Source organism: Megascapheus bottae, chromosome 14 (genome assembly GCF_031878675.1).
Source record: "Megascapheus bottae isolate mThoBot1 chromosome 14, mThoBot2.hap1, whole genome shotgun sequence".
Classification (NCBI taxonomy): domain Eukaryota; kingdom Metazoa; phylum Chordata; class Mammalia; order Rodentia; family Geomyidae; genus Megascapheus; species Megascapheus bottae.
The window spans coordinates 52,282,227-52,308,357 of record NC_143522.1 but is presented as its reverse complement, the minus strand read 5'-3'; the positions used below and the strand labels follow the sequence as shown (position 1 = coordinate 52,308,357).

Genomic DNA, 26,131 nt, shown 5'->3' with positions numbered 1-26,131 from the left:
TGAGTTGATCCCACCCTTCAGGCTGGCTTGGGAGGAAGGGTGGGCAGACAGCCTGGGAACCCAGTCTGGGGCCCAAGTTTCTAAAGAGCGAGAAAACAAAGCCTAATCATTCTGCCCTTCCAACCTGACCATCCTGGCTCTTCAGGCTCCTCTGGGGGGGGTGGGGTCACTATGCTCAGTGGTTCTGTGGTCTCCTTCTGCCCCTACAGCAGAGTCCAGGCTGGGCAACAGCCCATCACTGAGCTAAGATGGAGCCCGCATCAGTCACGGTTCATAGTTGAGAGTCACAGCCCTGCTATAGGAAGAGATGTCGTGAGAAAGCCAAGGGTCTGTGGCCAGCTCACATGATAGGGGAATGCAATTTAGGAAGACTCTCCTACTAGGCGAGTCTTGACCACTTCCTCTAGTCTTTGGTGGCCTCTGTCTCAAAGGCAGCCTTCCTTTTTTTTTTTTTTTGCCAGTCCTGGGGCTTGAACTCAGGGCCTGAGCACAGTCCTTGGGCTTTCTCAAGGCTAGAGCTCTACCACTTGAGCCACAGCACCACTTCCAGCTTTTTCTATGTATGTGGTATGGAGGAATCGAACCAGGGATTTTGTGCACACTAGGCAATGACTCTACCACTTGGCCAAACTCCTAGCCCCATTAAAGACAGCCTTCTTCTTTTTTTTTTTTTTTTTTTTTTTTTTTTTTTTTTTTGCCAGTCCTGGGCTTGAGCTCAGGGCCTGAGCACTGTCCTTGGACTTTCTCAAGGCTAGAGCTCTACCACTTGAGCCTCAGCACCACTTCCAGCTTTTTTCTATGCATGTGGTACCAAGGAATCGAACCTGGGTCTTCGTGCATGCTAGGCAAGCACTCTACCACTAGGGCAAACTCCTGGCCCTAAAGGCAGCCTTCTAAGGCAGACTGGGGGAAAACAGCTCGCCTCTCCCATCTGTTCCCCAACTCTGGCTCCTAAATCCCAGTTAATCCACTAAGAATAAATGTGTTCTTCCGTGCAAAATACCAAACCCCACCTCTTGGAACACACTGCTTCGGGTGTCTACTCTTTCTTTCCAGCCCTCCTCAACCACGTGCCCTCACTCTGGTTCTGCCACACAGACTCACACACAAAGATCGTGAAACAGTTTATTCTTCGTGGAAAGGTTGAACAAGGTCAAAAATGTCCTTTGAGGGCATTGACCCAGCCCCGCCCCGCAGGTTCCTGGGGTCAGATGCCCCGCCCCACCCCACCCCTCCCCCTCATTAACAAAAAGGAACAATTTGAATGGAGTTCATATATAATAATTATAATAAAAATATACATTAAACAAAACAAAAAACAAACAAGACAAATTTAGCTGAACTGCCAGCACCGTTCACCCATTTCCCCTCCCCCCATGTCTTCCCCCCAACATCCCTCTCCTCTCACTCCCTCCACAGGGTCTCTCACTCTCAAGTCCCCAGTACCAAGACCACCCTGGGTGGCCGCCGAAGGGAGACTTCAAATGGATGGGCTGGGTGGGAAGGACAGGGCACCGTGGATAAGATGGGCCAAGGCACACGTGGTAGCCAGGGAAGGGACCAGTTCATCACGACATAGCAGGCACTTGCTCCTCACTGGGGTGGAGTGAGACACCAGGAGCATTTCTAGGTCTCTGAGGCCTCCTGTGGTCCCACAAATACATTGCTTCTCTCAGGAAGGTCCCCGAGTCCCCTGTCCTGAGAGCTCCAATAGTGTCCCCTCCCCTAGGTACCACAGTCCACCCCTTGGTGCCCTGTGGCCAGCCCAGCCCCCAACCACATCCAGCCGCCATGCTTCATTTCCTGTCTCCTTTGGTTCCTCTGTCCTTGGGTCCCAGCCCCAGGTTGCCTGTATTCCAATAAGGCTCTCCAGGCACAGCTCTGAGGCTCCAAACACAAATATCTCCCTTGGTCCCACTCGACTCTAGGCTACACTCCTCTCTCTGGTTTCACCTCTTCTGACCTTGAGATTCCCACCCAAGGCTAATATTTGAGAGGGGTTAAGGCTGCCAGAGGCTTCTTCAGCCCGTTTAGTCCTTAATGGCTCAGGCACCTTCTTTGCAAGTTCTCCGGGGTAGGAAGGGCGAGATCGTGGTGCATCTTGACTAAGCAAGCCACCTACACCCTTTTTGGGTTTACCTGCCAGAGTCTTAAGGTGATGGAGCAATCCTCACCCCCCCCCCCACTCTGCCACCTTCTTGGGGACCTTCACCCTCCCTGCAGGAAGATCTGATTCCAATCAGCCAAAAGAATGGCCCGAGACTGCCAACTGAAGACTCCTGGTGCTGATAGCACTAAAGTGCCGGGAGCCTCCTGAGGTCAGAGTTCAGAGGTTTAAGGCATGTCAGGGATGGAAAAGGAGCAGATGACCCCATTTGACCTTTAGCCAGGGAGGTCTGGGGGGCCTGCCTTCAAGCATAGAACCCCCATGACATTCACAAGAGGCTGAACACATACCAAGCTACAGGGGCCCCTCCCCCAAGGCTGGACAGGACCCCAACACAGTCCTCAGGGAGCCCATCTGGGGAGGAAGCAATGAGGGGTGGGAAAGGCCAGCAGGGGACACAGAGGGGGAGTGGGGGGAGGGGGCTCAGGATGGGTGGGGACAGCCCACCCACCACCACCTGCAGCTACTGCCTTCCCAGGCAAAGTCCTCATGGCAGCAGTGGGTGAGCCAGCAGTGGGGGTCAGACCTTGTCCAGCAGGGAACGCTGGCAGTAGAGCAGCCGTTTGGGGGTCCCATGGCGTCTGAAGAAGAAGACAGCAAGGCCCACTGCCAGCACCAAGAGTAGCAACAGCACAGGCAGCACAATGGCGGCTGCGTTCACGGCCCCACTGCTCTCCTCGTCCACTTCAATGATGATCACCTCGGTCTCCTCGGCGGTCTCATCCGGCCGGCCTGCCGAGGCGCAGCCCATCCAGTCCCGGAGGGCCGACTTGGGATAGCCTGGCTCCACCTTCAGCTTCTGGTTGTTGAATTTCCAGTATTTGTTCCCCTTGTAGAAGTAAGTGAAGACTGGACAGGGAAGGAAGGGCAGAAAGAAGCTTGGTTAGTGTGCCAGCCAGCTAAGCTCACGTCAAGTCTCTCTGAGCGTGTTTCCTCCAGTCAATTGTGGGAAGATTGGAAGAGGAGATTCCTGAAAGTATTTAGCTAGACCAGTATCTATCTACCTGCTAAACACAGCACTAATTTTTTTTTTTCTGGTGGTGGTACTGGGTACTTCTACCACTTGAACTTAGGCTTGAGCTTGTTTTTGCTAAAGGCTACTGCTCTACCATTTGAGCCACCACACTACTCCTGGGTTTTTCTGTGTGGTTAATTGGAGATAAGAAACGATTGTCTTGCCCAGGTTGGCTTCTAACCAGGATCATCAGATCTCACCCTCTTGTGGGTTCTCCGCTGCTTCAGCAAAAGCTCAAGGCTGGCGTTCTACCACTTGAGCCACAGCTCAGCTTCCGGCTTTTTGATGTTTAATTGGAGGTATGAGGTTCATAGACTTTCTTGCCCCGGCTAGCTTTAAACCTCAATCTTCAAATCCTAGCTTCCTGACCAGTTAGGATTACAGGTGTGAGCCACTGGTGCCTAACAGTACTTGAACTCAGGGCCTGAGCACTGTCCTTGAGCTTTACTCAAAGGCTAGCACTCTACCATGTGAGCCACAATACCACTTCTGGCTTCTTTTTTTTTTTTTTTTTTGCCAGTCCTGGGCTTGAGCTCAGGGCCTGAGCACTGTCCTTGGACTTTCTCAAGGCTAGAGCTCTACCACTTGAGCCTCAGCACCACTTCCAGCTTTTTCCTATATATGCGGTACGGAGGAATCGAACCCCGGTCTTTGTGCATGCTAGGCAAGCACTCTACCACTAGGCCAAACTCCCGGCCCTTTCTTTCTTTCTTTCTTTTTTTAAAATGTATATGGCACTGAGGAATTGAATCTAGGTCTTTGTGCATGCTAGGCAAGCACTCTACCACTAGGCCAAACTCCTGGCCCTCCTGTTCTTCTTTAATTCCCTATAACCTAGTTTTCTTGCCTCACTCACCTTCATCGCTGCCCATGAATGACCCTCTGGGAGACTCAGGGATTCCTTCCCAGACTTTGATGTTTTTGGGGTATTCACTGTCCACTGCTCTGTACTCTTCATTGAAACGGTAGTACCTGGGGGAACAGAGAAGGAAGAAAGTGATTGGACCGTGGGTGTGTCCTCAGAGGGTAGCAGGATGCAAGACAGAATGCCCCAGTGAGCAAAGGGCGGCTGTGGGATTTTGAGTAATGAGAGCCTGCAGCTGAATGTGGCGGAAGGGAGGATCCAGGCTCGGAGGAGCCACCAGCAGCCCTTAATGACAGTGGCTGGCTGCAGGAGGCATCAAATGACCAGGTTTGCAATGGTGACCCGGTCACATCCCACTCATGCAGCACCTAATAGAGGCTACTAGTTGCTAGGCAACAGTGAGGGTTCAGACCGCTCTTTCTCCAGGGAAACGTGTTAAGAGGAGAGGGGTCCCTGCTCCAGAACTGAAGGTGAAGGATTTTTTTTTTTGCCAGTCCTGGGGCTTCAACTCAGGGCCTGAGCACTGTCCTTAGGTTTTTTTCAAGGCTAGAGCTCTGCCACTTGAACCACAGCACCACTTCTAGCTTTTTCTTTATACATGTTACTGAGGAATTAAACCTGGGTCTTTGTGCCTACTAGGCAAGCATTCTACCACTAGGCTATACTCCCAGACCAGAATTTATTAAATTAATTTATTTTTTGGTTGGTTGTGCAGCTTAACTTACAGCCTGGGTGCTGCTGTCCCTGAGTTTTTATGTGCTCAAAGCTAGCACTCTACCACTTTGAGCCACAGCTCCACTTCCAGGTCCTTCTTTCTTTTCTTTTCTTTTTGTGGGTCATGAGGTTTCAACTCTGGGCTTAAGCTGTCCCTGAGCTCTTCAGCTCCAGGCTACTGTCCTACCCGTGGAGCCACAGGCCCACGTCCCGTTTTCTAGTGATTAATTGGAGATAAGAGTCTCATGGTCGTTAGTACCTGGGCTGGCTTTGAACCATGATCCTCAGATCTCAGCCTCTTGAGTAGCTAAGATTATAGGCATGAGCCACCACACCAGGTTTCTCCCATGTGCACGTGCTCTCTCTCTTGCACGCGCTCCCTCCTCTCTCTCTCTCTCTCTCTCTCTCTCTCTCTCTCTCTCTCTCTCTCTCTCTCTCTCTCTCTCTCTTTGTGGTTAAAGATAGGAGTTTCACAGACTTTCCTTCCTGGGCTGGTTTCAAAGCAGGATCCTCAGATCTCAGCCTCCTGAGTAGCTAGGATTATAGGCGTAAACCATGAACATCAGACAAGGGAGTGTGTGTGTGTGTGTGTGTGTGCGTGTACTGGGACTTGAATTTGGGCATGGGCACTGTCCCTTAGCTTTTTCACTCAAGGATGGTGCACTACTTGAGCCATAGCTCCACTTCTAGCTTTTTGGGGGTTAGCTGGAGATAAGAGACTTTACTGTCCAGCCTGACTTTGAACCTTGATTCCTGGATCTCAGCCTCCTGAGTATGTAGCCTTGCAGGCATAAGTCACAGGCACTAGGCAGAGGGAGAGAGAACAGGAGAGTGGAATGACAGTAGTTTCTCAGGGAAGAGGCTTGGTATAGGGCTTGAGGTCTTACTTGTTTCCGCGGAAGAAGTAGGTTTTTCCATTGGGCATCCAGAAGAGAGCAGCATCGATCTTGTCCGTCGGCAGTCCTCGGCCCAGCTCCTTAATGTGCTTAGGGTAGCCAGGTTCTAGCGAGGCCTCATCAAACACCCAATGTTTATCTCCTGGCAGAGCCCAAAAGGCAAAAATCAGAGTTGAAATTGGCCTCTGAGGTAACTGGGAACAAAGTGGAGTCCGTTCCTCCAGGAAGATCCTCCCAATTCCCAAAGACTAAGGAGGAATGCCTGCTGACCTTTGAAGAAGACAAACTTGCCATCCTTCCTCTCATAGGCAGTGTTGATGGATGGAGGCAGGCCCCTCCAGAACTGGCCAATGGGCATTGGGTATCCATCCATCACTTGGTTATTCCTCACCCTCCAGAACCAGTTCTCCTGGAAGCCAGGGAAGGCGGGGAGAACGCATTACGTCCTGTAGCCTAGTCCTCTTCTGCTGTTCCCCCACTGCCCTTCGTTCCTTGATTTTAATTGACAGTCCTTCTGTTGTGCCCATCCCGCACACCAGCCCACTGCTTCCTCTCACCTTGAAAACAAACATCTCCCCTCGCAGCATGGCGACAGTATCAAAGTTCCCATCACAGATGTTGGGCCCATAGGTGGGGTTTTTGGGCTTATCGGGGACAGAGGGCCAGGAGGTAGTCTTGGGTTGAGAGGGCCTGGTGGGTGACCCTGACTCACTCCCTGGGGGAGACAAAAGAGGGAGCATTTCAGACTTGAAGAGAGGATAGACAGAATGACAGCAGGGCAGGGAGCACTCTAGAAAGGTGTGAATAGTGAAGCCATCAGCTTAGAGGCAAGGTGAAGGTGTGTGTGTGTGTGTGTGTGTAGAAGAAACACGCAAAGACCAGGAGGGATAGGGAGCAGGCGCAGGTATGGCTCACTCACCATAAAGCTGCTGGATGCCCCGACGATCGTCATCAGGCAGCACAAAGTTCTCTGTATCCATCCACTGGTAAAAAGGTGCCATGATGGCTGAGGGATCATTGGAATGCTCTAGGCCCAGGGCATGGCCCAGCTCGTGCACAGCCACCAAGAAGAGGTCATTCCCTGGAGAATTAAGGAGTGCCTCCTCTCAAGCTCTTTCATCCTCACCAGAGGATGAAAGTCATATTTCGCACTCAAGTGATCAAGTCTACAAGATCCATTTCCTATTTGCTGTCCCAGGCACACAGTCAGCCCTCCTTGGGGTGGAATGGGAGTGTGAAACTGAGGGCAGCAGTGGCCCAATTGCAGCCGACCTATGACGTAGAAGCAAAGAGCCCCTGGGGGCTTCTTCTAGGAGCTAGATATCATGTGGGTACTTTGAAGTCTGACTGCACTGTCATCCAGGCAGTGAAAAGGGACTAGATTTCAATAGTTAAAATCAGATTCTTGCTTTTGTTAGAAGTTATACTAGGAAATCATTGTAAATCCTTTGTAGCACTTAGCTGGGTTTCTTTCTTTTTTTGTTTTTATTGTTATTGTCTTTTTTTTTTTTTTTGCCAGTCCTGGGCTTGAGCTCAGGGCCTGAGCACTGTTCTTGGACTTTTTCAAAGCAAGAGCTCTACCACTTGAGCCTCAGCACCACTTCCGGCTTTTTTCTATGTATGTGGTACCAAGGAATTGAACTCAGGTCTTCGTGCATGTTACTACTAGGCCACACTCTCGTCCTTGTTATTGTCTTCTTTACTGAGGGATCGAACCCAGGGTGCTGGAGTTGCTAGGCAGGTGCTTTGCTAATGAGCTACATACAAGGCCCTTTCTAGAATTTAGAATTACCTTTCTGTGGAGATAAGGCTCTCTACGTAAGCTGACCTAAATTCAGGGTGGGTCTAGGGTGGTCTCCCTATCCAGGCTGGCCTTGAACTTGAGCTCTGTCCAAGCCTCTGAGTGCTAGGATTAGCGTTAGGTGCCTTCTCAGTTGGTAGAGCTTAGGATTTTTGGAAGGAGGAAGAAGTCCCCTCCTGGAAGCAAGGGTTCCCTCACTTACCATTGAGATCTTCATTCTGGACAGTCCAGGGCTCAGCAAAGTCAAAGTGGGTGTCCCCTCCAATGTTGGGGCCTGGGAAATAGGCATGGGCAAGGAAGCCACCCTCGCCATCAAAAGGTGTGCTGTCACCATGGAAACCCTCGGCAAACAAGATCATGATGTCTGCCTGCTTCTCATGGCCCTCTCGGATGTAGACGTAGGGTATTTCCCGGAAGCGCAGGGGCGTGGCGCTCTCCCAGACACGGAATGCCTTTCGGATGGCCTCAAATGTGGCATATTCTCCCACCTTGGGGGTGTAATTCTGGATGCTGAGGGGGCAGTGGGAAGGGGAAAAGATGAGATGTATTAGGATAACAAGGGGTAACAATTCTCCTTCCTTCTACCGTTCCACTCTAAACTGCCAAGCCATCTCTGCTGGCTCCCCAAAGTGAGAGAAGTCATAGGCCTGTTGAACTTACCAGAAAGTGATCTCATTATGCTGCCATTTGAGGCCCTGGATGGCATAGCGCTTCCTTCGTACATTGGCCTTGATCTCAGCCCCAAACTTATCTGGAACTCCACAGCGGGGACGCTTCATGGCCCTGGGGTGGGAAGACAGGGAGGGGAGGAGTGTCAGCAGAGTAGGAAAAAGAAAGCTCTTGAAGGGGAGAGGGTGGGGTTCTGCAGCAGGCCCTGGATCCTGGCCTTTGGCCCCAGTATCAGTACTGGGTGAGGCTGTGGATGTTAATGTGGGGAAAGGCCAAGGTTATGAGGTTAGGGTTTGGATCGGTTTATAAAGAAGGGGTATGGGGAAGGAGTCAGGCATTTAAGTGGTAACATTTCTGATGTTCAATGTTGTCATGGGTACCGGGCAGGATTCCTGCCAGCGCCAAGCACTTACTTCAGGGTGTCTGAATCAGCCTTGCCTGTCACTTGCAAACCATAGAACTTCTGCATGGCAGCAATGGCAGCTGAGAACGACTGTGGTGAGCGCTGGGTGTGGGTCCGGAGATCACCAGGAGGCAGGTAGCCATACTGCTGTAACCAGGCCTGTCAGAAAGAAGACTAGGGCTCAGAGCATTCCCACCAGCCCCCACACTTGCTGGCATCTGCGTGTGGCTTTGTAAGGGAATCAACAGGTTCTCAGCCTGACTCTGGCAGCAGGTATGGAGGAATTCCCAGGAATTCCCTGACTGCTGGCCTGCCTAGACTCCAGAATGGCTTGTCTCCTTGGAGGTTGCCAGTGAGCCCACAGACTAGATTGCTGTGGCCTTCCTGGAAATGTGAAGGCTGGTGGCTTAACAAAAATGTTTTTTAAAGCAGAGCTGTGATTCCTTCCAGCATTTGTCAGTATTGCTGCAAATGTGGCAAGGCCTATCTGGTAATGGGTTGGACCCTGGATGAGAGATGGTGTCAGGCGAAGGGGTTCTGCTTTTGGACCCAATGTAAGGCTGTCCTAGAACAGAGGGGCCACACCTCTAGGACCTTCAGAGCTGAGACTGCTTTCAGGACAAAGGACGGAAAAGGAGCTGGAGCTGATGTGGCTCATGTCTTCAATTCTAGCTACTCAGGAGGCTGAGATCTGAGGATAGCAGATCAAAGCCAGCAAAGGCAAGCAAGTCCATGAGATTCTTATTATCAGCTAACTACCAAAAAGTTGGAAAGAGAGCTGTGGCTCAAGTGGTAGGGCACTAGCCATGAACAAAAAGAGCTCAGGGACAGATTTCAGGCCCAGAGTTCAAGTGTCAGAACCAGCACTCCCTCCCCCCCTCAAATAAAATAAAATAAAAGAGGTGTAGCTGAGACTGGCTGTTGACAAAAGCAGAGAAGCTGAGGCCTTAGAAGTCTGGTATGGGCTGGGAGTGTGGCCTAGTAGTAGAGTGCCTGCGTAGCCCTGGGTTTGATTCCTTGGTACCACATATACAGAAAATGCCAAAAGTGGTGCTGTGGCTCAAGTGGTAGAGTGCTAGCTTTGAGAAAGCCCAAGGACAGTGTCCAAGCCCTGAGTTCAAGCCCCAGGACTGGCAGAGAGAGAGAAAGAGAGAGAGAGAGAGAGAGAGAGAGAGAGAGAGAGAGAGAGAGAGAGAGAGAGAGAGAGAGAGAGAGAGAGAGAGAGGAGAGAGAGGGAGAGAGAGAGAGAGAGAGAGAGAGAGGGAGAGAGGGAGAGAGAGAGAGAAAGAGAGGGAGAGAGAGAGAGAGAGAGAGGGGGGGGGGGGGGGAGGGAGGGAGAGAGAGGCGCCGATACGGCGATTGTCCCCATCCAAACACTATTTTGTCAAAATCAGGATCCTCAGATCACAGCCTAATCAGTACCTAAGATTATGGACACAAGCCATAAGCACCAGGCTCAAACACTGTCTGACCTAGGGCTTGAGGCATAAAAATCCATTCAAGATTCTCAGTTTAGTGGGAGATGCAGGAGGTGATAGAAACTTGGTGAGTATATTTCATTTCAGATATGTTGTGAATTGTCCAAATAGAAACGTTGACCAATTGTCTTAAAATTGGGTCTTTGGTGTTTGACTGAAAGGCACATACACCATGAAGGCATATTAAGGGAAAGCTCAGCCTTTCTTGTAAGAACAACAGATGGAGTGGTTTCCTAATTCTTGAAAGCAAAATAAGTCAACTGATATTTGGAATTATAAAGATGTGGAGATTCTTTAATGGGGAGATATGGTAATCTAGCTCTGGTCCCTGCTCTAGCTGTTTTTAAGGAGTCTCGATGGGCTGCAGGTTGCTAAGGACTGGGGCTTTAAGGAGAGAGGGGAACAGGCTACTGTCAAATGCTGCATCCTCTATTCATAGCATGCATCTATTTCCACACATCCCTTCCCTTCTAGATCCAGGCACTGATTATGGAACAATGCCCTTGCAACGGGGTCTGGGGGTGATTCAAGAGCAGCTGACTGGAGGACCTGTGCCCACATGGGCAAGAATCCCCTGAGGAATTAGGACCTGAGCTTGCAATCTTGCCCATGGGCAGGTCCTCCAGTCAGCTGCTTTGCCTCACCCCAGACCCCGATGTATACAAGAGGGAAGTCCAAACTATGTGCCTGGATAGAGGGTGTGTCTGCTGTGAAGCTGCAGACTTGCCCTGACCTGTGCTAGGGGATGCCAGCATGCCACTGTCCCCTCTTCTCTAAAGCCCGCTGTGGCCTGTGCCCAACCATGCAGGAAACTCTCTCTGCCCCTAGCCTCACCTGCAGGGCAGACACACCCCCCGGGGATATGACCCGCTGCTGGGACAGCAGCTGCTTTAGGACTCAGAAGATGGGAGTGGAAGTCAAGAGGAATGAGGTCAGAAACCTCAGCCCTCCAAGCCAAGCTAAGATGAATGCTTCCAAGGCAGGGTGATAGAAGAGGGGGCAGTGAAGAAGGGGAGAACTGCCTCCATGGGCTCAGTTCCTCTCCTGTGAGTTGTTCCAGGAGGTGAGCAAGCTGAAATAATCACACCCACAATTCCTGTTCTGTACCCTATAGAGGAAGATGGAGGCTCAAGACAGAAGGGGACTTTCCTTCATTCAAGTGAGCCATACACAAGGCTGGGAAAAGAAATGTCTCCATCCTTTTCCTGGGCAAGATTCTTTCTTCTATCTTACAAGAAGGCTCTGAGCAAAGCAAGAACCACAGAAACTATGAGGTCTGAACCACAGAAGAGAGGACTCTTCTGTCTGCGGCTGGATGGGGGGAAGGGTGGAGTGCCCAACAGGCCAGGGGGAGGAGAGGGCTCTGCTGGAGCTAACTCAGGACTGAAGAGGCCTGGTGGAAGGGACCCAGATGCCTGAGGCCTGGACATATCAGCTTTTCCTTAAGACTGACCTGAGAGGGAGCAGCTACAGACCACAGAATACAGCAAAACCCAAAACCTAGATGAATGAGAGAAGTAAGGTATTCCCCTGGAGAAGACAGAAGGACTACCGCTCATCTCGGGAGTCGTGGGGGGGGGAGTGTGTGTGTGTGTTGGGGTGGGGAATCTTCTGCTCTCAAGCAAGTCCTGGCTTCCAGCCTCTGGAGCCTGCCCCTCCCTCCCTCTGCTTCCCACCCTTCTATGGCCCAGAAGCAAATGGTGGTTCTGGCACCGGGACATCCATGACCCACTTACAACTCAGCCAAGGGCTGCCGCCCATCCCCACAGGGCCTAGTGGGGCATGGGAGGGAAGAAGGCAGGCAGTGAAGTTGGCAGTGGGCAGTGCCCACCCTCCAGCCCCCGCGTGCCCCCTTTTGTTAGGGGCTTTCCCCTTTCCGGGCCTGGTAAAGGGGTGGCTCTTTTTCCCTGACCTTAGTTTGTCTCCAGCCCCAGGGAAGGTCTGGGAACACAATTCCATTCTAAGAACCACACTTTTCCCTTCGGCCCCAGATCCCTTTAGGGATAGGGAGCATGTGTTCTTTCTGGAGAGGTTTCTCTTGGGGGGTGGGACAGGGCGGAAGAAGCCAAATCCAGATCCCTGCCCCCCCCCCTTCATCCTAGGCCTTTCCCGGCCCCTCCCGACCGCACCCAGGCCCTCGCCGGGCTGAGTGGGTTGGGATGGCCCAAAATAAGAAGCCGATTAAGTCAGTCTCCCACCTTCACCCCAAAATAAAAGAGTGAGCGAGGAAAAACTTCCTCAGATCACTCCCACGCGGCGACTTCCAGGACCCGGTGGGCCACGGTCAGGGAGCGGCCAGGGACGGGAGTGGGGGGCGGGAGGAGAGAGGACGCTCGAGGGAGGGCGCCTCTCCCCACTCCCGGAGCGACGCCCCCAGTCTCCCTGCAGTGACCGCAGAGAAACAATTAACAACAACAAAAAGGGCCCCGAAGGCGCCGGCGTGGGGGGAGGAAGGGAGGAGGCGGCTGTCCACCCCCCCCCCCGTTCACAAGAAGAGCTTTGTGCGCGTGGAGCGGCGGCCCGCACGCCAGCGCCGCGGCTCCCCACGCCGGCTCCGGGCGGGGGCCGGGGGTCGCGGCGGGGCCGGGGCGCGGACGGCCGCACCTGGCCGTGGGTGCGTCCGCGGAGGGCGCGCTGGGTCCACTCGCGGGGAAGCGCGAGGGCGCAGCGGGGATCACAAACAACAGAGGGACGGCGCGGTCCCCCCACCCCCATGTCTGATCTGGACCCCAACTAGTTGCACAGCGGAGCCCCCAGCCCTGAGGCAGCGGCGGCCGTAAAGCTCCTTCCAGGCAAGGAAGGAACAGGAAGGAGTCGGTGGCCGAGTGGGGGTTGGTGGGAGGCAGGAGAAAAGTTGGATCGACTTGGAAGTTTGCAGATGAGAAGGGACGAGCCAGAGAGGGGATCCCGCAGGCCGGCGAGGCCGAGACCCCCCCCCTCGAGTCCTCGTCTGGGAGGAGGTGTGGGTCCCCTCGGAGCCCCCGGGGGGTCGCGTCCCCCGCGGGCCAGAAAAGTTCACTTACTTCGGGGCTGAAGTTGCTGCTCTGGGCCGAGGCGAGGGAGGCGATCGCCGAGGCGAGAGTGAGCCAGGGCAGCAGGAGGCGGCGGGAGGGCCGAGGGGCGGGAGACATGGTCCGAGAAAGCCGGGCGGCCGGGCCAGCCGGGCCGTGGGGGGCTCCGCCGGCGGGGCCCACGCCCTGGGATCGCGCCGCCGTTCCCGCGGGCCGCCTTTGTCCCGGGCAGGTAGTCAAGCGGCAGTCCCGGAGCCCGGTCAGCTGGAGAGCGGATTGTTCTTGAAAATGTCGCTTGGCGCTCCTCTTTCTCGTTTTTATCTTTCTTCTGCTTAGTCGGCGAACTGGGTTGGAAGCCCTGGGCTCTCTTTTGGTCCCTCCCTTCTCCCCGCAGCCTTTCCTCCATCCCCGCCCCCAATGCCCTCCTTTCCTGGTGGGGACGTGGTTATTTCAGCCTGAATCCAATTACAGCAGAGCGCGCTGGAGGGCACACACACACACACACACACACACACACACACACACACACACACACACACACACACACACACACACACACACACACAGGCACTGTAGGGACCCTGGGGACGGGATGTGTGGGAGACTTTCTCCTCCTAAGCATTTTTTGGGTGGCTTGATTCCGGTGATATTCAGCATTTGTCTCACCTCAGTGGCTGGGACCCAGGAGCTTGGGGTTTAGGGTAGTGTTGTGGCTCGTGGGGAAGGCTGAGAGAAGGGGGCACTTCACGGAGCCCCGAGTCAGCTGGGGTCTGTTGACAACGTCTCCTCGTGTCCTCCCCTCCCCCTTCCTTCAATTCCAAACTCTCCTCGCTACACAACCAATCCCACTACACTGAATCTGGAGATCCAGTCTTAGGGAAAGACAAATGTGTTCCTTGGGTACTGTCCTTAGCAAATCGAGCTCCCTGGTAAACTAGAATTGACTAGTTCTAGGGATTCAAGGCCATGGGGCCAGGGAAACGAAAATCAGCTTTGTGCAACTGTTAAGATAGAGGGAAAAGGTTGGGAGTTAGAACTTGGTCGTTGCAGCACATTCTGCCTCTATACGGAAAAAGAAGGCAATTTCTTAAAGAGTAAATCTTTGGGGACTGACTGGACTGTGAGAACAAAAGGTGAGCTGTGCAGACAAGGGGCAGGGGGGGGGGGGGAGGACTGGCTGACGCTTCCAGTGGGAGAGGGAGACAGATAAGGGCTTGAGAATGAGATCTGGAAAAGAAGCACAACAGAAGCAGGAAAAGTGTGGGAGACAGAAAAACTCGACCATCAGCGAAATCTAAAATCCAAGAATTGCATTTGGTCAGCGAGAGAGGAAAGAGGTGTAGTTGGGGTGGGGGGGAAGGAAGGGAGGGAAAGCTAGTGGAGGAAGCAATAAAGGAGGCTGGACAGGAAATAGGTTAAATACAAAGCTCCAGAGATCCTAGAGATCTAGGAATGATCACATTTGGGGCAGAAAGATAGCAATCCAGGGTTCTGTTCTGGAACAGAAGGAACAAAAGTCTCAGGATACATGGGAAGGTAATGAATGATCAATAAAAATCAAAGGCTTCTCCAGTCCTGGGCAGCTTCCAGTTTGTGGGAGGTGAGTGCTGGTTGAGCCCTTGTGGAAAGTGGAGGGGAGATGAAGGCCCATCTCTTGGAACAACCTTGTGTTCAGTCAGTACCATGGAGACCTCAGAACCCAACTCCTTAAGTAGTAGAACGTGAAACATCTGAAGTTTGATATTTCCCATTTCAGCCTCCCCAGTGGAGGGCCTCAGAGACAATGAATCTGAACCTTGGGCAAGCTGACAGATTGCTTGCCAATGTGGACCTCAGCTAGAAAGCTGTTTTTCATCAAAACGTTTACTGAAGTGAACTGCAGGTGGAGACAGGGCTGTGTAGATGCAGTTACGACCTTCCTATCTTGCTAACCAGGTACTTTCCTTTTCATGTCCACGAAGCAGCAGACCACTCATAGCCTGGCCAGTCCTATCAGCTGCAAACAAGGAAATACAAACCCCAAAACAAGGCTGGAGATAGTTTGGTGGAATAGTGTTTGTTTAGCTTGCACAAGGTTCTGGGTTCATTCTCCAGCCCTAGGCAAACAGAAAAAACCCAGAGCAAATTTGGTTGAACTGGAATAGAGCCAGGGATAGGGGAACTGAACCAAGCTTTCCAAGCAGTGTGCTTATTTATTTTTTCTCAGTCGTGGGACTTGAACTCTGGGTCTGGCATTGTCCCTGACCTCTTCAGCTCAAGGTTATCACCCTACTCCTTGAGCCACAGCGCCACTTCTGGTCTTTGGTGCTTAATTGGAGCTAAAGACTCTCATAGACTTTAGAGCCTGGGCTGGCTTTGAACAGCGATCCTCAGATCTCAGCCTCCTGAGTAGCTAGGATTATAAGCATGAGCTATTGTGCCTGGCTCAGTGTGCTTTTACTCTTTTTTTTGGGGGGGGGGGTCATGGGGCTTGAACTTGGCCTGGGCACTGTGCCTGAGCTACCCTATCCTTGAGCCAAGCCTCACTTCCCATTTTCTAGAAATTAATTGGAGTTCAAGAGTCTCAGGTCCTTTTGGGCCTGGACTGGACTGGAACGTTGATCCTTGTATCTCAGCCTCCTAAGTCGTTATGATTACAGGTGTGAGCCACTGGTGCCTGGCTGTTTTTTGGTTTTGTTTTTGCCACTACCAATGGCTTGAACTCAGGGCCATGCATTTTATTATTTTGTGGGTCATGGGGCTTGAAATCGGCATGGGCACTGTCCCTAAGCTCTTCAGCTCAAGGCTGAAGAGTCTCAGGTTCTTTTGTGCCTGGGCTGGCTTTGAACCTTGATCCACAGATCTCAGCCTCCTGACATCTAGGATTACAGGTGTGAGCCACCATGCCAGTTATTCTTGCTTTGTTTATAACTGGTGTTCTGCTACTTGAGCCACACACCTTCACTTTTTTTTTCTTTTTGTCAGTCCTGGGCTTGAGCTCAGGGCCTGAGTGCATTGTCAAACTTTCTCAAGGTTAGAGCTCTACCACCTGAGCCTCAGCACCACTTCCAGCTCTTTTTGTATGTATGCTGTACCAAGGAAACGAACCCGGGTCTTTGTGCATGCTAGGCAAGCACTCGACCACTAGGCCAAACTGCAGGCCCACACCTTCACTTCTGATTTTTGTCCTGGTTAACTAGAACTAAGAATCTCTGGGATTTACCTATCCAAGCCGGCTCCTAATTCAGATCCTCAGATTTCAGCCTCTTGAGTAGATACAATTATAGACACGAGCCACTAGAGTCTGGCTGTTGCTTCTCCTTTTTACCAATTCTGGGCTTGAACTCAGGCTCTGGGTACTGTCCCTGTGCTTCTTATGCTCAAGGTTAGCACTCAAACACTTGAGCCACAGCTCTACTTCCAGCTTTTTCTGTGTATGTGTTCTGAGGAACCAAACCCAGAGGTTCAGGCACACTAGGCGAGCACTCTACCACTAGGCCCATTGCCAGTCCTGAGTATGGTTTCTTGCAGGCTGTTCTTCCTGGTGTCAGCTCTTCTGCTCTGAGGACACATAGCCTCTCTTCTTCTAGGCTGAGGCAGAAAGCAATCTATGTGGGCTGATAGAAAAGAATACCACAGAGAGGCTGGGGAAAGGGGTCAGGAGTTACTTTTTATTTTTTTGTTTCTGCAGTGAAGCCCCTTTAGATTTAAGAGCATTTTTCTGCTTCCTTTCTTCTTCCTGCAACTTCTCTTGCTGCCTGAGGTGCCATGCCTGTAATCCAGCATCCATTTCCTGTGACAGCAATACAACTCGTCTCTGAAATGGACAGGAAAACTGAGATTATACCTGGGGCAAAGCACTGTCCCATTTCTCCTTTCCTGAAGTCAAAGGTTTTGGCTGGACACTGACACTGCTGATAGGGGACAAAAAATGAGGCAAAATGCCTATCAAGAGTTTCTATCCCTGGAGAATTCCTTCCTCTCACAAGGCTTTTGTCCGTCCTGGGACTTGAACTCTGGGCCTGGGTGTTGTCCCTGGGCTCTTCAGCTCAAGGCTACCACCCTACCCCTTGAGCCACAGCACCACTTCTGCTTTTCTAGTGGTTATTTGGCAATAACCAAGGTTGTTAGTGCCTGGGCTGGCTTTGAACTACGATCCTCCAAAGTACCTAGGATTACAGGAGTGAGCCACCGTGCCCAGCTCCCTCACAAAGCTTTTAAAACATCTGGCTCTTAGGGGTGGAGTTAAGAGTTCAGAGAGTCATGTGCACACCTCTAATCCTAGCTACTCAGGAGGCTAAAATCTAAAGATCACAGTTCAAAGCCAGCCCCAGCACTAATGTCTATGAGACTCGTATCTCCAATTAACCTCTAGAAAACTGGAAGTGGTGCTGTGGCTCAAGGGTAGGGTGGTAGACTTGAGCTGAAGAGCTCAGGGACAGTGCTCAGCCAGGCCTGGGCGTGGGGTAGAAGAGTTTAGATGGAGAACTTGCTGAACACACATGTAGTCCAAGTGTTAACCCCCAGCACTGTCAAAACATTTGGCTGTTAAAAGTTTCGGTATGCAGGGTACATGTTAACAACATAGCTTAAAACACATTATGGTGTGTGTGTACTGAAGTACTAGGACTTAAACTCAAGGCCTGGATGCTGCTGCCCCTAAGCTTTTTTGCTCAAGGCTGGTGATCTTCCATTCTGAGCCACAGCTCTACTTCTGGCTTCTTGGTAGCAAACTGGAGATAGGAGACTCTGATACTTCCCTGCCAGGGCTGGGACCTCCATCCTCAGATCTCAGACTCTTGAGTAGCTAGGATTTACAGGCATGAGCCACCAGTGCCCACCATGATTTAAATTGCCTCCCTCCGATCTCTCCCTCTCTCTCTCTCTCACACACACACCCCCTAGTTACTCACTGCAAACTTCTCTCTTTGGGCTAATCTTCGAAGCTGGCCTTTCATTGGAGGAGCAGGGCGGCCATCTGCAGATAGAAAAGTGTAAGAGATGGTTTTAGAGAAATGTGTCCAAACCTTATGAAAAGAATGAGGGAAGGTGGAGGTAGCACTAGTCTTCAGCAGAAAAAACTCAGGGACAGTGCCCAGGCCCTGGGTTCAAACCCACCAACTAAATGAGGGGAAAACCAATTTAGTTCCTTTTTCCCCCTTCAAATCCATTCAAGTGTAATTCTCCTAAAATGAATCCTTCATCTCAAGGAAGAGATATGACAGAACCACTAAACATAAATTCCTAGGCATGTTCCCACTCTTTATTTAACCCTCATTAGCCTGGAATGTTTTAATGTTTTTCTTTTAAAACTTTTTTTTTTTTTGGTGGGTCATGGAGATTGAACTCAGCCTGGGCATTGTCCCTGAGCTCTTTAATTCAAGGCTACTACCCTACCCTTGAGCCAAGGCCCATTCCCCCTTTTCTAGAGGTTAATTAGAGATAAGAGTCTTAGGTCCTTTTGTGCCCAGACTGGCTTTGAACCTTGATCCTCAGATCTCAGCCTCCCAAGTAGCTAGGCTTAAAGGCATGAGCCACCCTGCCCAGCTAAAACTATATTATCTTATAGTTCTGAAGAAGTCTAATTTATGGCTCTTGTCATAGTTGCTCTTTTCTGGTACTCTGGGTGAATGTTTCCCTGCTTCTTCTGGCTCTTCAGGTCTCCACATTCCTCCTCTCAGCTCACATTCCTTTTCTCCAACATCAAAGCCAATAAACGCCATCTCTCTTTCCTCATCCTCCAGGGACCACAGCTGGGAAAGGCTTTTTTCTTTTGTCTTTTGCTGGGGGCTTCAACACAAGGTGTGGGTGCCCTGCTGTCCCTGGGCTCTTTAGCCCAAGGCTATCACTTGAGCTACAATGCCACTTCCATTTTTTCTTTTTTTTTGCCAGTCCTGGGCTTGAGCTCAGGGCCTGAGCACTGTCCTTGGGTTTTCTCAAGGCTAGAGCTCTACCACTTGAGCCTCAGCACCACTTCCGGCTTTTTTCTATGTATGTGGTACCGAGGAATCGAACCTGGGTCTTCATGCATGCTGGGCAAGCACTTTAACCACTAGGCCAAACTCCTGGCCCGCCACTTCCATTTTTTCTTTGTTTGGTTCTATTTTTTTTTTTTTTTTGCTAATAATGGGGACTTGAACTCAGGGCCAGGGTACTGTCCCTGAGCTTCTCAGCTCAAGGCTAGTGCTCTACCACTTTAAGTCATAGTTCCACTTCGGGTTTTCTGATAGTTAATTGGAGGTACGAGTTTCATGGATTTTCCTGCTCTAGCTGGCCTTGAACCATGATCCTCAAATCTTCAGCCTCATGAAGATAGGATTACAGATGTGAGCCTGGTGGCCAACACCTGGCCACTTCAGGCTTTTTGTAGTTAATTGAAGAATCTCATGCTTTCCCTACCCTGGTTGGCTTTGAACCAGTCCTCTGATCTCAGCCTCCTGAGTAGTTAGGATTATAGGCAGAAGCTACTAGTGCCTAGCACCAATTCCCTAATAAATTAACCTAGAATTTAATCTGTAATATCAAATCCACTGTTTTATCTTCAAAACTCCTGCACTTTATAAACAACAGAAGGAAACAAAATAACCACCCTTCACTAAGACAGTGTCTTTTCTAAATTCCATCTTGCTGTACAATGGAATATTTTCCCATCCCTCATTTTTTTTTTTGGAGGGGGCAATCCTAGTTAGTGTTTGAACTCATACTTCCACTGTAGAGATTTTGACAGTATTTTCCCAGGCTGCACTCAGCCCTCCAGTCTCCCCATCTATGACTTCATGCACATGCACAGCTTATTGTCATGCACATGACAGCTTATTGTCTTGCTAACTTTTTGCCCAAGGGCTCCTGAACCTATTTTCTCAATCTGTCTCCCAAGTACCTGTGAAACTTGTGATTTTAGGCATGACCCATTATACCCAAGTTTTATTTATTTTTTCTTTTTCTGGCACTAGGCTACCATGTAAGCCACAGCTCCCCCTTTTTTTTTTTTGTCAGTTGTGGGGCTTGAACTCAGCTTGGGTGCTAGTCCAGAACTTTTTGCTCAAGGCAAGCACTCTACCACTTTAAGCCACTGTGCTACTTCCAGTTATGTAGTGGTTAACTGGAGGTGAGAGTCTCAGAGGCTTTTCTACCCAAGCCAGCTTCAAATCGGAAGATCAGCCTCCTGATTAGCTGGTATTACAGGAGTGAGCCACCTGTGCTCAGCTTTTTTTTTTTTTTTTTGAGGGGGGGTGGTAAGGTCTTACTATGTAGTCCAGACTCAGGTAGTACAAGCAGGCCTTTAACAAGCAATCTGCCTGCCTCAGCCTCTCAAATGCTGGGATTACAGGTGTGTGAAATGCATTTTTATCTTTTAGCCAAGTCTTCATCTTCATTCACTGAAGATCATGCAAAGTTTCCCCAGAAACTTTAGCTTCAACTCCAATCTTTTTTTTTTTTTTTGGTGGTGCTGGGGATCCAAACCAAGGCTTCAAGCACTCTCTCTCCTCTCCACCACCACCACCCCAAGTGTTTATTTTTAAAACTAAGGACATTCATTGTGCTACTGTTCTTAGCATTATGTAGCTACTCTCATCCTCCTGGATCCTGGCAAAGTATTGAAACATATATTGCCAGTCCTGGGGCTTGAACTCAGGGCCTAGGCAATGTTCTTTCTCAGGGCTAGCGCTCTACCACTTGAGCCACAGCACCACCTCCAGCTTTTTCTGTGTATGTGGTATCAAGGAGCCCAACTCAGGGTTTCGTGCCTGCTAGGCAAGCAATCTACCACTAGGCCACACTTCTGGCCCTGAAATATTCTTTTGTTGGTTAGAGGGCCTAAGTTCTATCTCTGAGCATTTCTGCTCAAGGTTAGTGCTCTACCACCTTGGGCTCTACTTCCAATTTCTAGTGATGAATAGGAAGTAAGATTCTCTCAAACTTTCCTACCCTTGCTGGCTTCAAACAGTGATCCTCAGATCTCAGCCTCCTGATTAGCTAGAATTACAGGTGTGAGCCACGAGAGCCAGGCTTGAAATATTAACTTTTAAAATGCTTGTTTTGCCAGGTGTTTGTGGCTCTGCAATTCTAGCTATTCAAGAGGCTGAGATCTGAAGATTACCATTCAAAGTCAACCCAGGCACAAAAGTCTATGAGACTCTTATCTCCAATTAACCACCAAAAAACTGGAAGTGGCACTGTGGCTCCAAGTAGTAGAGCTGAAAAGTAGTTGAGCTGAAGACCCCAGGGACAACACCCAGGCCCAGACTGACAAAACAAAATAAAATGCTTGTTTTGTTTTCCCAGCCAGACTTTTAAATCCATTGAAATCAGGTATTGCATTTCCTAGGTTTTATTGTACACACTAAAGTAAGGCATATGATAAAGATTCCAAAGATTTTGGTTGATTTGCTGAAAATATGCAGTATGTGACCACAATAACAGATCAAGACAAAGAATAGTTACTTTGTTAGAGACATTTATACACTGGTAGACCCAGAAGGCTGAGGCAGGAGAACTGAATTCTGTCTCAAAAACCACACAAACACACTAAAGAAAGATAAGCTGGGTGCTGAAAGCTCATGCCTATAATCTCAGCTACTCAGGAAGCTGAGATGTGAGCATCCCAGTTGAAAGTCAGCTCTAGAAGAAAAGTTCATGACGCTCTTACTCTTACGTCTAACTACCAATAAAAAAAAAAAAAAAAAAAAAAGGCTGGAAGTGAAGCTGTGGCTCAAGTGGTAAAGTGCTGGTCTTGAGTAAAAAACCTCAGGGACAGCACCCAGGCCTGGAGGTCAAGCTCCAGGACCGGAACCATAAAAACAAAACAAAAACAAAGCTAAACAAAAGTGAGAGAAGGGAGAAAGAAAAATATTGCCTAAAAGTTTGAAGAAAAGATAGATAAAATTTCATTTTTCTTTTGTTCCAGGGCTTGACCTCAGGGGCTGGGTGCTTTCTCAGCCTTTTCTGTTCAAGGCTGGTGCTTTATTGCTGGAATCACAACCCTACTTCCAGCTTTTTGGTGGTTAATTAGAGATTAGTCTTATGGACTTTCCTTCCCCAGGCTCGCATCAAATTACAAACTGCATATCTCAGTGTCCTGAGTAGCTGCAATTACATGTTTGAGATACTGATGCCTGAAGAGGTATTATGTAAGAATGGGAACCAGGGGCCAGGAGTGTGGCTTTACCTAGCATGCATGAAGCCCTGGGTTAATTCCTTGGTATCACATACACAGAAAAAGCTGGAAGTGGTGCTATTACTCAAGTGGTAGAACACTGGCCTTGAGAAAGCTCAAGGACAGTGCCCAGACCTTAGTTCAAGCCCAGGACTGGCAAAAAAAGAAAGCAAAAAAAGAAACCAAAGGTTTGCATAGTGACACATGCCTGGAATCCCAACACTACAAGGCCAAGGAGGACTATGTAAGGAGGCCAGCCACAGCTGCATGGTAAGATGTAATCTTAACTCCCATCCCCTAAAAAGAGAATCAGTACTTTTTATGCCATGTGCTTTACATTGGTTTTCTCTTATTCTTTTAGTTTTCATTTATCTTTGCCAGTCCTGGGGCTTGAACTCAGGGCCTGGGAGCTGGTAACCCTAGAAGGCTAAGATCTCATGATTATAGTTTGAAGAATTGGCATTAAAAGTCTGTGAGACTTTTATCTCCACTAACAACCAAAAAGCTGAAAGTGGGGCTGTAGCTCAAGTGGTAGAGCACTAGGCTTGAGCAAAAGGTCAGAGACAGAGCCCAAGCCCTGAGTTCAAGTCCCAGGACTGGCAGAAAGAAAGAAAGAAAGAATGAATGAAAGGAAGAAAGAAAGAGAGAGAGAAAGACAGAGAGATTAAATATAGGCTGGGCAATTATGGCTTGATAACTGCTCTGAAGGCTGAGATCAGAGGATCAAGGAGGTTCAAAGTCAGCTCATACAGACAAATCCTAGAGACTATTATCCTAAAAGCCAGCAAAAAGCCAAAAGTGGAGATGTGGCTCAAACGAAGGAGTACCAGCTGTGAGCCAAAAAAGCCATATCAGAGATAGAAGCCTGGAGTTCAAGCCCCAGCACTGGTGCATGCATATATATATATATATATATATATATATATATGTATGTATGTATGTATGTATGTGTGCATATGTGTGGGCGTGCGCGCACACGCACACACACCACCCCCACTTCCCCCAACAAAACAGGGTAGAGGCTGTAACTCAGTAGTACAGCACATGCTTAGTATGCAGGAGGACCTAAGTTCAATTCTTAGCACCTCACTTCAGGCATATATAATTCCAGTCTTTCTGGCATTTCATATGACAAAGTGATCTTAGGATGCCTACAGCAAATACCAGATGAAAACAACCTTCACTCTCCTCCTTAGTCATCAATTATCTGAATAAGCAGAATGAGTCTCTTGGAGAATCCAGTACTGTTGTGAATGAGGTCCCACCCCTGAGCAGCTGCAATCTGAGACTTGCTACTTTCTACTATAGCACAGGAATTTCACTTCTGTAGGCCTCTATTTTCTTCCCTGTAAACTGCAGTCTCTCAGAGGGTGGAAAGCGGCTTCAGCTTCTGAGGTCCCACCCTTTTAGGGGTAACTTGTATTTCTCTCTTTTTAGAAGGTTAGGGGAGTTGGGACAGCCTAGGATAGACTGCAACTCACAAGCCTCCTGTCTCAGCCTCCCAAGTACCAACACAGTTTTTTTTTTTTGCCAGGACCTGAGCACTGTCCCTGGGCTTTCTCAAGGCTAAAGCTCTACCACTTGAGCCACAGCACCACTTGTGGCTTTTTTCCATGTATGTGTTATTGAGGAATTGAACCTGGGTCTTTGTGCATGCTAGGCAAGCACTCTACCACTAAGCAAAACCCCCAGCCCTGGGCAGATCTTTTTTTTTTTGGTCTGTTGTGGGACTTGAACTCGGAGCCTGGGCACTGCCTCTGAACTGTTTTGCTTAAGACTAGCATTCTACCACTTGAGCCATAGCACCACTTCCAGTTTTCTAGTAGTTAATTTGAGATAAGTCTCAGGGGCTTTCCTACCTAGGGTGGCTTTGAACCAGATCCTCAGACCTCAGCCTCCTGAGTATCTAGGATTACAGGCCTGACCTACTGGTGTCCAGCATTTTTTTGGGAGGGTCAGTCATGGGGTGCTGTCCTTGAGCTCTTTAGCTCAAGACTAGTGCTCTACCACTTAGAGCCAAAGTGCCACTTCCAGTTTTCTGGTGGATAATTGGAGGTGAGTCTCATGGACTTTAGAACTGGGACTTTTTCTTTTTTTGGGGGGTGGGGTGGGGGGGGAGGTGGAGGGTCACGGGACTTGAACTCTTGGCCTGGGTACTGTCTCTGAGCTCTTCAGCTCAGGCTACCACCCTACCCCTAAGCCTGGGTGCTGTCCCTGAACTCTTCAGCTCAAGGCTACTGCCCTATCCCAGAGCCATAGCACTACTTCCCATTTTCTAGAGATTAATTGGAGATAAGAGTCTCTCAGCTTTATGGTGACCAGGCTGGCTTTGAACCTCGATCCTCAGATCTCAGTCTCCTGAGTAGCTACGATTACAGGCCTGAGCCACATTGCCCAGTGCCCAGAGCTGGATTTGAACGCAATCCTCAGATCTTAGCCTCCAGAGTAGGTAGGATTACAAGCCTGAGGCACTGGGACCCAGCTTTTTTTTTTTTTTTTTTTTTTTGCCAGTCCTGGCTTGAACTCAGGGCCTGAGCACTGTCCTTTGGGCTTTCTCAAGGCTAGAGCTCTGCTCTACCACTTGAGCCACAGCACCATTTCCGGCTTCTCCTACATATGGGATAACGGAGGAATGGAACCCCCATTTTTTCTTAATAAAGGGAAAAGGCGAACTGGGAGTCTGGCCTAGTGATAGAGCGCTTGCCTACCATGCACGAAGATCTGAGTTTAATTCCTCGGTACCACATACATAGAAAAAGCCAGAAATGGTGCTGTGGCTCAAGCGGTAGAGCTCTAGCCTTGAGAAAGTCCAAGAACAGTGCTCAGGCCTTGAGTTCAAGTCCTGGAACTGACAAAGTCAATAAAGGGACAGGACTTTAACTAGAGAAGTCTACCATCTTCAATCTTCCACGTCTCTGAAGTGCTGCTTCTTTCAAAGAATTCCCCCTGCAGTTGTTATCAAAATATGCACTCACTACACAGAAAAGCAGTTCTTCCTAATTACTTAAACATCATGTCCTCCTCCTTTGTTGTTGTTCTTGATCAGAGACCCAGACTCAACTCTACCAGGTGCCTTCTGCTCACTGGCTGGTGTTCTGAGCCTCACCTCCAACCCTGCGGGTCCCCTCACTTTCCTCCTAGGCATCTCAACTTAGAATTCGTTTCCGCTCAGCTTATTCTCCACCAACCAGGAATCCGTTTCACTGACTAAATACTCGAGAAGCCTTCTTTCCTCAAACCCCCGATGGTGAAGTGTAAGCCCCGCGGGTCCAGCACAGAGTCCCGTCCTCCACCGGGACGGCCCGGCCAAACCCTCCTTAGTACACACAGCAACGCTCACCAGCGAAAGACCAGTCTGGGAGCTCCGTGAGGGGTCCGTAGCCGGAAGGGTTGGCAGCCAGGCCCTGCCTGGGGAGAAAAGCAGCGGCGTGAGGAGCGGGTCCGCCCCCGGCCCCGACCCCGGCCCCGGCCCCTCCCCGGCCCCCGGGCTCTCCGGACCAGGCACTCACTGGAGCCGCCACTGACCGCCCGCCCGAGCCGCCGCGCTGCAGTGCAGCCTCCGGACACCTACGGGGAACATAAAGCCTGGTTGGCTGGCGGCCTCGCCGGCGGGAGACCCCCGACCCCCCGACCCCAGCGATCCCACCCCCCCCCCACTCACTGGAAAGGAGAGCGCCCAACGCAGCCATGAGCCAAGCGGCGAGACCGGAAGTGGGCGGGGCCCGCGCGCCCGCCGCGGTGGGGGCGGGAGGGGAGGGACCGGAAGCCGCCATCTTGAATCGTTTTCAATGCCGGCCCCTCCATCTTGGGTCATCTTGTAGAAATGAGGAACAATTTGCCAGTCCGGGTCCTTTGGATGAGAAGGAACGGCCGTCCTGCGCATGCGTCCTCCGTGGGGCTTCTCAATGGAGGGCTTCCTCTGATGTGAAATCCCGGACTGAATGAACCACTCTGAAGTGTTCCCATAGCCTCCCCT

General features: G+C 50.3%; 2 protein-coding genes across 4 annotated transcripts; both read right to left on the bottom strand.

Annotated features, from left to right (window-relative positions):
- Positions 1-1,120: 1,120 nt before the first annotated feature.
- On the bottom strand, positions 1,121-13,398 carry Mmp14 (matrix metallopeptidase 14). The gene is made up of 10 exons (XM_090345222.1): positions 13,032-13,398; positions 8,541-8,689; positions 8,119-8,241; positions 7,661-7,968; positions 6,577-6,738; positions 6,215-6,372; positions 5,928-6,066; positions 5,649-5,799; positions 4,039-4,154; positions 1,121-3,016 (listed from the first exon to the last, which is right to left on the bottom strand). Exons 1-10 carry the CDS (start codon positions 13,137-13,139, stop codon positions 2,688-2,690), a joined length of 1,743 nt encoding a protein of 580 aa, XP_090201348.1. The 5' UTR covers positions 13,140-13,398; the 3' UTR covers positions 1,121-2,687.
- Positions 13,399-16,648: 3,250 nt separating this feature from the next.
- Mrpl52 (mitochondrial ribosomal protein L52) lies at positions 16,649-26,021 on the bottom strand. Of its 3 annotated transcripts, none has more exons than XM_090345221.1 (5): positions 25,817-26,021; positions 25,665-25,722; positions 25,496-25,563; positions 17,908-17,976; positions 16,649-16,833 (listed from the first exon to the last, which is right to left on the bottom strand). In XM_090345221.1, the coding sequence occupies exons 1-5, from the start codon at positions 25,926-25,928 to the stop codon at positions 16,706-16,708; spliced, it is 435 nt and encodes a 144-aa protein (XP_090201347.1). In that variant the 5' UTR covers positions 25,929-26,021; the 3' UTR covers positions 16,649-16,705. The 3 variants fall into 3 exon arrangements, with proteins under 3 accessions (XP_090201347.1, XP_090201345.1, XP_090201346.1); XM_090345219.1 differs by having other exon boundaries at positions 16,649-16,815; positions 17,912-17,976; XM_090345220.1 differs by lacking the exon at positions 25,665-25,722 and having other exon boundaries at positions 16,649-16,815; positions 17,912-17,976; positions 25,817-26,013.
- Positions 26,022-26,131: the final 110 nt, after the last annotated feature.